We start from the raw sequence: 12721 nt of genomic DNA, 5'->3' as shown, positions 1-12721 counted from the left end.
TATGAAACAGGCTGCTGTCAGTTCTTTACACATACAGTTTATACGGATTCAAATGGGAAAATTCTATATTTTTCCTCTTTTTGTTCAGGAGCCCGTGACAGCCCCTCCTAGAAGCTTCCCGGAATAAAGTAGCCTTGCACCTTGAGGTGTTTCGGACCATAGGCAAGAATTCCTTAGGAGCCGTGGTTACGAGGAGCTAGAAGGAAGCGCTCGCAATGGGTTCTTAAAATATTCCACTGTTTTGTAATTTCACTGTTGTATAGATGTGAATGGTTTTATTTGCATTTAGCCACAGGCCATTACAAACATATCAAGGGTACGGCAGATACAAAATTAAAGAAAATATTATGTTAATAAAATTCTGGATTAATAATAAATATGCATAATAAAACTATGCTAAACCGATGCATACAAAAAGAACAACAACAAAAAATAATAACTGAAAATTGTGGTGGTGACCCAATTGGCCAATGGGACCTAGCGACCATTAAAATCAACTTGACGGATCTGCTCCCTTAGCAGCCATATTGGCCCTTATTCTCGTTGCTGCCAGAGCATACAGGGCAGTCCTATGAGGGACAAACCCATCAGTATCTTCTGTTGTACAGCTGCAAGGCAAATGGGGACAAGAATTTGCACACGGGCTCTTGTGAATTTTGCTTAATGCTCGCAAGGACGTGAGCTTGCGCTTTACCGCTGTTCTTATACATTAAAAAGTTCTATATTTTTCGTTGTATTCTTTGGAGAGGAAGAAGCTATTACATTTTTTTTTAAGCATGTGGATGGAGACCTCCTTTGCCTCCGCATCCTCTTGAAACTTTGAGGCAGACCATCTCTCTACCAGAAATCGCTCGTGGCTCAGTGGTAGAGCGTCTGCTTGGCATTCAGAAGGTCCCAGGTTCAATCCCCGGCATCTCCAGTTAAAGGGACCAGGCGAGTAGGTGATGTGAAAGACCCCTGCCTGAGACCCTGAGAGCCGCTGCTGGTCTGAGTAAACACGGTTGACTTGGATGGACCGAGGGTCTGATTCAGTGAGGGAGGGGCTATGGCTCAGTGGTAGAGCATCTGTTTGGCATGCAGAAGGTCCCAGGTTCAATCCCTGGCATCTCCTGTTAAAGGGATTAGGCAAGTAGGTGATGTGAAAGACCCCTGCCTGAAACCCTGGAGAGCCACTGCCAGTCTGAGTAGACAATATTGACTTTGATGGACCAAGGATTGGATTCAGTATAAGGCAGCTTCATGTGTTCATGTGTGTTCATGTGCCTATTAAATCGCCACTGGAGTGTCTATGGGCACTGGTATTACAGCATTGCAGACGCTGAATTTAATTCTGCACTTTTTATTTCCCATGGCACAGGTATCTGTTCTATTAAAATGTTTTTTTAAATAAGATGTTATTTTATTTATCATATAGAGGCAAAAAGTGGTACGTCTTACCACGTGAGCCTAAGAGTCCGACTGAAGTGTCGCCGAAGGGAAGAAAAGTTCCATTTTCTGTTAGCATGAGGCATGCCTTCGTTCCATTTCCAGGTAACACCTTGAAATCTCCTTATTTCCCTAGCAATTGATTAGCAGATAAGAGCGTGAGCTTTGGTTGAGGGTACTTGGAAAGCAAAAGCCTTAATTGCCATAGAAAGAAGGAGAAGAGTTGGTTTTTATATGCTGACTTTCTCTACCACTTAAGGAAGAATCAAACCGGCTTACAATCACCTTCCCCTCCCCACAACAGCTTCCCCCTCCCCTGTGAGGTAGGTGGGGCTGAGAGAGTGTGAGTAGCCCAAGGTCACCCAGCTGCCTTTGTGTGTAGGAGCGGAGAAACAAATCCAGTTCACCAGATTAGCCTCCACCCGGTTCTCTGCTCCAAACCACCCCTCTTAACCATGACACCATGCTGGCTCTCCAGCCTTTTATGCAAGGTGGGTTAGCTGTCACCAGGGGAAGAGCCTCCTCTGTGGTGGCCCCTATACTGTGGAATGTACTCTCAGAAGACACCTGAGAGCCAGCATGGTGTAGTGGTTTAGAGCGGCGGAGTCTGATCTGGAGAATCGGATTTGATTCCCCACTCGTACACATGAGCGGCGGACACTAATCTGGTGAACTGGACTTGTTTCCCTGCTCCTACACACAAAGGCAGCTGGGTGACCTTGGGCTACTCACACTCTCTCAGCCCCACCTACCTCACAGGGGAGGGGGAAGCTGATTGTAAGCTCGTTTGATCCTCCCTTAAGTGGTAGAGAAAGTTGGCATATAAAAACCAACTCTTCTTCTTGTACCTGTGTCCTGCCGGACTTGTTCAGTTTCTGCAGGGAACTGCCACCAAAGCAACATTCTTAACAATCTGCACGGCCGATCAAATCTCCAGTGGCTAACCAGAACGTTTCTGGGCAAAAGCCCAACATGGCCCTGCCTACTTTCTGAAAAGACATGGCAGGCACCAGGAAACTGTTGGTGGGCACCGTTTTGGGGGGCCCTGATCTACATGTGTAGGTAGGTAGGCAGATAGATAATGGACAAATGATTGCAAAAAAAAAACTTCTTGTGAAAGGTGGGTGTTTTCAAAATTGAGGTGGTTTTTATTGGCTGCAGGTGGTTTAATTTTGGCCGCTGATTACTCCCAGCTTGAGTTGCGGATCCTCGCTCACTTGTGCGGCGATAGTCGGCTCCGCCAGGTCCTCAACAGTGGCGCAGACGTCTTCCGGAGCATCGCAGCCGAGTGGAAGATGATTGGCCCAGAGGCTGTTGGGGATGACTTGCGGCAGCAGGCCAAGCAGGTAGTGTCTGGGTAACATCCATCTGTATAGGCGAGCGCAATATAGAGGAGGATATATAGAGGGAAGGCGCGGAGTTGTTTTCTGTTGCCCCAGAAGGTCGGACCAGAACCAACGGGTTGAAATTGTATCAAAAGAGTTTGGCTAAATACTAGGAAGAACTTTCTGACAGTTAGACCAGTTCTTTAGTGGAAAAGGCTTCCTCGGGAGGTGGCGGGCTCTCCTTTGGAGGTTTTTAAGCAGAGGCTAGATGGCCATCTATCAGCAGTGCTGGTTCTGTGAACTTAGGCAGATCATGAGAGGGAGGGCAGGAAGGATTGTGTCAGTGTTTGGCTCTTGTGGCCCTTTCTTGCATGCCCAGGGTAATGCCGATTGTCACTTGGGGTCAGGAAGCAATTTTCCTCCAGTCCAGATTGGCCAGGGAAATTAAATCAAAAGTGTTTCCGGCTAAACATTAGGAAGAACTTCCTGACAGTTAGAGCGGTTGCTCGGTGGAACAGGCTTCTTTGAGAGGTGGGGGCTCTCCTTCCCTGGAGGTTTTTAAGCAGAGGCTAGATGGCCATCTGTCAGCAATTCTGATTCTGTGAACTTAAGCAGATCATGAAAGGGAGGGCAGGAAATGCTTGGCTCTCGTGGCCCTTTCTTGCATGCCCAGGGAAATGCCGATCATCACTTGGGGTCAGGAAGCAATTTTCCTCCAGGCCAGATTGGACCAGGGATCCTGGAGGGTTTTTGTTGCCATCTTCTGAGCGTGGAGCAGGGGTCACTGGGGGTGTGTGTGGGGGGAGATAGTTGTGAATTTCCTGCATTGTGCAGGGGGTTGGATGAGATGACCCTGGTGATCCCTTCCAACTCTGATTCCATAAATATAACATAAGGAAGGCGACGTCTGGTGCAGGCTGGTGCATGTGTGCTTAACCATCTGCAGAAGGTATCTTTCTAGCCAAAGGAACAGGCCTTTTCACATTGCTGGCTTTGGTCTAAGCAAAAAAATAACACCTGTGAGTTTATGCATTTAATCAGCCCATAGAGAGGGTGTTTCTTGAGTAGTGGGAGGGACTGTGACTCAATGACAACATCTGCTTTGTGTACAGAAGGTCCCAGGTTCAATTCCTAGCATCTCCACTTAAAAGGATCAGGTAGGAGGTGGCAATGAAGACCTACTCTTGAGACTCTTGGGGAGCCGCTGCCAGTCTGAGTAGACAATCCTGACCTTTTTGCATTGTGGGATCCTGCATGGCAGGGGGTTGGACTGGATGGCCCTTGTGGTGTCTTCCAACCTTGTGTGATTTTGTGATTTGTGGTCTGATTCAGTAGAAGGTAGCTTCCGGCGGTCACGCATCACATCACACGCTTCACCTCTCTGCATCCTTCACTGAAGTCTCTGGCTTGGATTTCATTGGCTATACTCTGCCGTTCTACATTTTCTAGATCTGCTATGGAATAATATATGGAATAGGAGCTAAATCGCTCGGAGAGCAGATGGGAATGAAGGAGGCCGATGCCGCCCGCTACATCGAGTCCTTCAAATCAAGATACGCTGGTAAAGATTCCTCGGTGATGCAGTCTTGACATCCCTCGGGGGCTTAACTTACATGGTAACAGAGCAAAGCAATCGGTGCCTGCTTCAGTTGTCGGGACAGCGCGAGGTTTGGATCCCCTTGCTAAATGAGGAGAAGAAGAGTTTGTTTTTATACCCCTCAATTTCTCTACCTTCAAGGAGTCTCAAAGCGGCTTACAATCGCCTTCCCCTCCCCACAAGAGGTAGGTGGGGCTGAGAGAGTTCAGAGAAAACGGTGAGTAGCCCAAGGTCTCTCTGAACTCTCTCAGCCCCACCTACATCACAAGGTGCCTGTTGTGGGGACAGGGAGGGAAGGAGGTTGTAAGCCAGTTTGAGTCTCCTTTAAAGGTAAAGAAAGTCGGCATATAAAAACCAACTCTTCTAAGTTTGAAGATTTCCACCCGCCTCTTTAAGCTGCTTCTGTCAGAGGCAAACTCCTTAGGCTGAAGGAAGTGGGGTAAGATAACGAGCTGCCGATCTATAATTAAAATGTTTTGAGCTTGTTACCGAAGCTAGAAATTGTGCCACCCTGCTCCATGGTTTTACAGGTATTCCGAAGTTCTTGAGAGAGACGGTGGAGAAGTGCAGGCAGCTTGGATTCGTCCAGACCATTGTGGGCCGGCGTAGATACCTGCCAGCTATTAAGGACCCCAACCCATACAAGAAAGCGCAGGTATGCTGACAGACAGATCATTCTCTGCTGGCCTCCCTATTCCCCCCCTTGTTTTATGTTACTCTCATTTTGGGGGGGGGGGGGGGGCAACCTACTGCGTATTCCAGGCACTATGGGTCAAATGAAGTGTCATCTGGAGTTTTTAAGAGTTTTTAATTGGTTTTTATTGTTTAATTTTAGAATTATACTTTTATTGTTAATATTTGATATGTTGACGATGTTCCCCGCCATGAGCCTGGTCTTGGCCGGGGAGGGCGGGTTATAAATTGAACAAATAAATAAATAAAATCCCATCAACGACTTTTCATTTCTATGTAGATTTCCAAAAATTAAATACTATTCTACCAAATTTGGCCACCAACTTTGTTACCCGAGAAAATTCATCCTTAACAAGGATGTTAACTCTGACAGATTCAGGATAACCAGTACTCTTTATCAAAAGTGGGCCAAGAATCTTTTCCCTATCCTCCTTATAGTAACTTCACCTAGGAAGGACCTCTTCCAGTGTTTCTGGTTCACCGCTTTTGCAGGGATAATACAATATCATAAAATTAATTATACAATGCTGAAATTTGTATAAATAGCCTAAAATTCTGGCGCCAAAAAAATTCCCAGCAGGGAGAGATGTTTCTTCAGCATCATACCTAATCTTGAACTACAGGGGAAGAAATGGATCTCAAATTAATCTCAAATCAAAAGGGGAGGGCATAACAACCGATAGGAATAGGGGAGGGGGACCAGGGGAAGGGGGGAAAATGGGAAGGGGAGGAGAGGCCACTATCTAGAGCAGGGGTATCAAACATACGGCCCATGGGACTGATCTGGCCTCTTGAGAGCTCTTATCCAGCCCACAAGGCAGCCCCCCCCCCCCACAGTCCCAATCTGGGCTGGCGAGGCAAGGCCCAGCCCGACCAAGCGACATTTATGTCATATCTAGCCCTCGTAACAAATGAGTTTGACATCCCTGATCTAGATATTACCGTCGCTGCCCTCAACCATAGGCCTGGTAGCTGGCAAGTCCTCTCTTCCCCTGCCCTTTCCACCCCCAGGTTGTCTTTCACAAAAACGGCTCGCAAGGGTCCCTTGCATGTGTAGCCCCCAGCTTCTAAAAAAGCATTATTTTGCTGTCCTGAACAGCTTGATTTCAGGACAAGGGCCCCTTGGCTTGATCCTTTCTAATCCCTGGAACCAAACAAACATATGCACTGAAGGAGCTGACGGGTACTGTTGTGTTGGCATCTGAGTTCCTCCCTTTCTCTGACCCGGTTTCTCCGGTTCCCAGGCAGAGAGGCAGGCCGTGAACACCATTGTCCAGGGCTCGGCAGCCGACATCGTGAAAAGGGCCACGATCAACATCCAGGGCCAACTGGAAGCTTTACCTTCAACTGTGAAATCATACGGCCACCTGGAGAGCTCCGTCCAAAAGAGGCGGACAGGTATGCTTTTGCCCTGTGAGTTTGCAGTAGCCAACCAGACGCCTGCATGCAGGTGAGCGAGGGATGTGGGCCCCCGGCTCCCTCTCACGCCTAAATGATGCACAAATGAATGGAAGGGTCCTCTTCTCCGAGCCCATTATTCCCATGACCCGGTGCTTGCACAGGGGACTACCGTTACCTTTAGTAGGTCACAGTCAGCAAATGGGCTCCTTGGTTGTTGGTGCGCAGATCTTCCAGTCCCTTTTAATAATAATAATAACAATGTGGTGTAGTGGTTAGGAGCGGTGGACTCTGATCTGGAGCAAGACTTCTTAAACTTTTTCCACTTGCAGCCCCTTTTCGCCTGAGGTATATAGGTATATAAAATAGCTGTACAAATCAAACATAATAAATCATAAAGAATTAAAAAAAAATTAAAACAGAAACCTTTTACTGTTGCCAAATTTTTCGCAACCCCCACATTCAGTTGCGTGACCCCATGTGGGGTCACAACCCACAGTTTAAGAAGCTTTGGTCTGAAGAACCAGGTTTGATTCCCCAGTCCTCCACATGAGTGGTGGAGGCTAGTCTGGTGAACCCGGGTTAGTTTCCCCACTCCTCCACATGAAGCCAGCTGGGTGACCTTGGGCTAGTCACAGCTCTCTTAGAGCTCTCTCAGCCCCACCTGTCTTTGAACTCTGGCAGCCAAGGCTGTCTTTGAACTTTTGTTTCGACTCGGAGTCCAAGGTTGCTTATCTAAACCGCTAGCATCGCTATGCTTCCCAGGGTCGAGAAGGCCGGGGGAGCTTGGTGCTTCTCAGCTGTTTGCCATTATCTCATGAGACTGTATTGTGCTTGCTTTTGTAGTGTTCCCATATAATCAAGTACATGCCATTTCCCCCCTCATTGCTAGCTTTCGATTTCTAAGCTCTGCTTACTTGTGTTACCAATAAACCAACTCTTTTGGACTACCTAGTCTCCTGGTGTGGCTATTGGGAATCCTATAGTACAAGTGCTTACACCTCACAGGGTGTCTGTTGTGGGGAGGGGAATGGAAGGTGATTGTAAGCTGGCTCAGGGCCATACTACATGGGGCTTTTTTCACTTGCTGGGTGCTGCTCCCCCCAACCCAACTTGCCTTTCCAGCAGTCAAATAGTAGCTATGGGAAACGTCGCTTTTAAGCCCTAACAAAGCTCCTCTTGGCTTGGGAAAACACCTGGCACGGGGAGAGGGCCTCCCCCCCCCCCTGCCTTTTTCCTGAACCGAAAAGGCCTCGTTGGGGAGTTCTTGGCATAACTTTGGGGCTGCACACTGGGGCTAACTGGGCTCTGTCCTAAGCCAAGTGGGGCTTCTACAGATTATAAAAGCGCCATCCCATCCCCCACAGCTGCTGTGTGACTGTGTGCTGTGGGGAAAGCGAGTCAGGGCCGGGCAACCTGCTTGTTAAATATATATATATATTATGTGGCTCTCAGCAGCAGAGCCTCTGCTTGGCATGCAGAAGGTCCCCGGTGCAATCATAGAATCATAGAGTTGGAAGGGACCACCAGGGTCATCTAGTCCAACCCCCTGCACAATGCAGGAAATTCACAACTCTCTCCCTCACACACCCCCAGTAACCCCTACTCCATGCCCAGAAGATGGCCAAGATGCCTTCCCTCGCCAGTAATCCTTGCCAGCTCCTCCAGTGAAAAGAACCAGGTCATAGGTGATGTGAAAGACCTCCACCTGAGACCCGGAGAGCGGCTGCCGGTTAGAGTAGACAATGCTGACCTTGACAGGCCAATGATCTGGTTCAGTATAAGGCAGCTTCATGTGTTCATGGGACACATTCAGGGAAATAAATTGATGAAACCAGATTCCTTTCAGTGTGCTGTATTAGTCATGGAACGATCACAGCCTATTCCTTTACATTCCCGTATGCCCCTAGGGCTCTACCATAAGTATTTCGGTTGTTGTTTTAAAGAGTCGTTCTTTTGGTTTTCTTCTGTCTAGGAAAATCGGGACGGGCGGAAAAGAGGCAGATATTATATCCCAGCCGCGGGGGTTTCTTCATCCTCCAGCTCCATGATGAACTGCTCTATGAGGTCGCAGAGGACAGCATGATTCAGGCAAGTATTTCTTCACACAACTGGAACTCCCTGTTCCAGGGTGTAATGATGGATGCCAACTTGGAAGGCTTTAAGAGGGGAGTGGACATGTTCGTGGAGGAGAGGGCTATCCATGGCTACCGGTAAAAATGGATACTAGTCATGATGTAGACCTGTTCTCTCCAGGATCAGAGGAGCAGGCCTATTATATCAGGCTCTGTGGAACACGGGCAGGATGGTGCTGCTGCAGTCGTCTTGCTTGTGGGCTTCCTGGAGGCACCTGGTTGGCCACTGCGTGAACAGACCGCTAAACTTGATGGACCTTGGTCTGATCCAGCAGGGCCTGACTTTTGCATCATGATTAGTATCTATTTTGACTAGTAGCCATGAATACCCCTCTCCTCCATGAACATGTCCACTCCCCTCTTAAAGTCTTCCAAGTTGGCAGCCATCACCACCTCCTGGGGCAGGGAGTTCCACAATTCTCACTGAGCACTGTAGAGGCAGTCCTACGTTGTGTTGTTCATTTCCCACTTGCCCGAGATACTTCCCTTTGCGCTGTTTCGTTGCCCTTCCGGTTTTGTGTAGGGGTCCCCAACCCCTTTGAGCCTGCAGGCACCTTTGGCATTCTGACACCGTGTGGTGGGCGCAGCTCCCGCAGAAGGCGAGACCGGCCACAAAATGGCTGCCACAGCTTACCTTCAGTCACACAGTTAAGAGCCTTTCTGTTGCAGTGGCAGCTGCAATCAAAGCAACATTTTTTAAAAAAACCTGCACAGCTTATCAAATCTCCAGTAACCAATCAGAAGCCTTGCTGGGCAAAAAAATCACTTTCTAAATACACCTGGCGGGCGCCATGGCCCTCATTGGACACCATGTTGGCGATCCCTGTTCTAGCACAAGAGGAAGCCAGTTTCGTAGCCAAGAAGAAGAGTTGGTTTTTATATGCCAACTTTCTCTACCGCTTAAGGGAGAATCAAACCGGCTTATAATCACCTTCCCTTCCTCTCCCCACAACAGACACCCTGTGAGGTAGGTGGGGCTGAGAGAACTCTGAGAGCTGTGACTGGCCCAAGGTCACCCAGCTGGCTTTATGTGGAGGAGTGGGAAGCCAACCTGGTTCACCAGATTCGCCTCCACTGCTCATGTGGAGGAGTGGGGAATCAAACCTGGTTCTCCAGATCAGACTCCACCACTCCAAACCACCGCTCTTAGCCACTACACCACGCTGGCTCCCAACCACTAAACCGCAGCACCCAGAGGGAAGCACGTGGGCAGAGCAAAGGTCTCTGATCCAAACTTAGGAGCTCCGTCCTGACTCCGGTTCTTCAAATGCTGTCATTCTGTAGGTGGCGCAGATCGTGAAGCACGAAATGGAGAATGCCGTGAAGCTCTCCGTGAAGCTCTCCGTGAAGGTCAAAGTGGGACCCAGCTGGGGAGATCTGCAAGAGCTTGAGTTATGAACTCCATCGGAAGGCCGAGCTGCATCCTGGACTCCCGACTCCTCCGGGAACCGGGTTTGACTCCCCGCACAGCTGGGTGCTCTTCTTTGGAATGGCAGTGCTGCTAACAGACTTCTCAAATGTGTCTGGGACTCTAAATGAGTCCCAGGGAAACTTACCCGGGTCACGCTGCACATCTTGGAAGAGTTTTTTTTATTTCTAATTACAATAGAAAGTCGAAAACAGCATTTAAACAAACCTTATTAAAATATTAAGAGCCAGCAATAAATATTTTAAAGCCTAGGAATACACTATTTCTTAACTTTCAAAAAAAAAATCACTCTAAGCACTTTATTTATTTTAAGTCATCTTTTTAAGATGCAGCCGTACTTTTTATCAGGAAGGTTTTGTGTCTTTCTGTTTTGTCACCATAAAAGCCTCGTGTGAGTGAGCCAGTTCAGATGTTTATCTTCCTCCAAGTTCACAACAGTGTGTGTGATACAAGATAGAAGCTGTATGTGTTGTGCTCCAAGATTCCAGATCCGTCCATCCTTTTTAGCAGCGGAAGGTTCCCAGGAATCAGTTATACATATGCACAACCCTATACACATCCTATCCCCTATACATGTGCAAGTGTTCTAGAAATGATTGTATGAATTTACTACATTTTACACAAAACTGACTTCCAGTTGGAGGTCCCTTGGTTAAAGATTAGAAGAGATTCTTGCAGTAAAAGCAATCTATTTATTGCCTTGTCCTGCTCAGAGGCCCTTAAGTTATGAAGCAAGCAAAGGAAACAAATGAATTTTACATAAGGGGGAATTCCTCTCTCCTTTTCCAGGTTGCTAAGGTTTCCAGCTAGTTTTTTAAAAACAATGAAATAAGTTGTCGTCTTTGTAATATAAGATGGATCTGGACTTGAAAACATAAATAATAAACAGATTTGTATATCACTTTCCATCTCTCGAGTCTTGTTTGAGAAATGTTGCTTTACAGAAGAGAATATAATATAAATGTGAAATTTATCTAAGTGGAATCGATTAGCATCTACCCCAAATCCACGAAGGCAATTTCAGGAACATCCTATACGATTCAGTGTTTCAGCAGCAAACTTGAAATGTGAACAGTTTGCCTGCAAAAAAAAAAAGCAGATGCTGTATTTCACTTCTGGGATTTTTCTCATTTCCAGCAATCAAATTGTCCCCCACTTTAAGTCATACAATGCTTGCTGCTGACCCTGGTCTCAATGTCTTCTCTCAAAGGCCGAAATGGTGCCAGAAAGGGCCCTAAGCCCTCTTGCTCTGCTCCCGAAAGAAACCAAAGCTTGAATCCTGTTGAAGCCACCTACCAGTTTTGAGGGTGTCTGTTTCTTAAAGGTAAAGAGGCTGCTTTTTTTGGAGGCTGCTTTTGTTTTAGATTTCAGATTTTTCTGCAAAACGGGTGATTTTCAGCTTTGTAGAAAGAGCCATCTTCTCGTGGCTCCAATCTCTAGATTAAGTATCCACTAAGATTGTCAGACCACGTCTGGTAACTGGCAGCAGGGGTTGGGGACAGAGACATAGGGGCAGGGGGGTTTCAGGGGTAGAACATAAGAAAGGCCCTACTGGATCAGACCAAGGCCTATCAAGTCCAGCAGTCTGTTCACACACTGTTCAACCGGGTGCCTCTAGGAAGCCACAACAAGATGACTGCAGCAGCAGCATCCTGCCTGTGTTCCACAGCACCTAATATAATAGGCATGTTCCTCTGATACTAGAGAGAATAGGTATGCAGCATGACTAGTATCCATTTTACCTAATAGCCATGAATACCCCTTTCCTCCATGAATATGTCCACTCCCCTCTTAAAGCCTTCCAAGTTGGCAGAAGAACAAGCAGCGCGTCTTAGTATAAGAGTCATCCCCTGGAAATGATATCAGTGTGGGGTGTGTGGATGTTAAATGCCGTCAAGTCGCTTCCGACTCATTGCGACCCTATGAATGAAAGTCCTCCAAAATGTCCTCTCTTTGACAGCCTTGCTCAGATCTTGCAAATTCAAGGCTGTGGCTTCCTTTATTGAGTCAGTCCATCTCTTGTTGGGTCTTCCTCTTTTCCTGATGCCCTCAACTTTTCCTAGCATGACTGTCTTTTCTTTTTTGTTAGTCTTTAAGGTGCTACTGGACTCTTGCCCTTTTTGACTACTGCAAACAGACTAACACGGCTACCCACTGTGAATTGTCTTTTCTAGTGACTCTTGTCTTCTTATAATGTGACCAAAGTACGACAGCCTCAGTTTAGTCATTTTAGCTTCTAGGGTCAGTTCAGGCTTGATTTGATCTAGAACCCAATGATGTTGGGGTTTTTTTGGCAGTCCACGGTATACGTAACACTTTCCTCCAACACCACATTTCAAAGGGATCTACTTTCTTCCTATTAGTTTTCTTCATTGTCCAGCTTTCACACCCGTACATAGTAATAGGGAAAACGATGGCATGAACTAACTTTATATTGGTGGCCAGTGACACATCCTCACACTAAAGAATCTTTTCTAGCTCCTTCATGGCTGCCCTTCCCAGTCTCAATCTCCTTCTGATTTCTTGACTCTTGCCTTCTCAGGCTGTTACCACACTGTTACCAGCGATGTATTAAGAGTTTGGAAATGTTATAAAAAATACTGTTCGCACTTTGTTTGGCCCCTTTAGCTGTGAAGACATCTTCCAACCATTTTTTAGCCGTAGTATCTAAAAACCCTTTTAAAGCGATGTTTTTTATAACATTTCCAAACTCTTGATA

At 47.0% G+C, this 12721-nt stretch overlaps 1 protein-coding gene across 1 annotated transcript in view; it reads left to right on the top strand.

Annotated features, from left to right (window-relative positions):
* Positions 1-9971, top strand: part of POLQ (DNA polymerase theta) — a 56551-nt gene extending 46580 nt beyond the window's left edge. Inside the window, exons 24-30 of the mRNA XM_056848372.1 lie at positions 1415-1530; positions 2587-2771; positions 4200-4311; positions 4878-5002; positions 6285-6438; positions 8414-8529; positions 9858-9971. Coding sequence (XP_056704350.1) covers positions 1415-1530; positions 2587-2771; positions 4200-4311; positions 4878-5002; positions 6285-6438; positions 8414-8529; positions 9858-9971 — 922 coding nt within the window. The remainder of the gene's footprint in view (positions 1-1414; positions 1531-2586; positions 2772-4199; positions 4312-4877; positions 5003-6284; positions 6439-8413; positions 8530-9857) is intronic.
* The last annotated feature ends 2750 nt before the right edge of the window (positions 9972-12721 follow it).

Source organism: Euleptes europaea, chromosome 4, assembly GCF_029931775.1.
Source record: "Euleptes europaea isolate rEulEur1 chromosome 4, rEulEur1.hap1, whole genome shotgun sequence".
Lineage (NCBI taxonomy): Eukaryota > Metazoa > Chordata > Lepidosauria > Squamata > Sphaerodactylidae > Euleptes > Euleptes europaea.
Note: the sequence above shows the minus strand (reverse complement) of the source record. Positions and strands in the feature narration are given on the sequence as shown.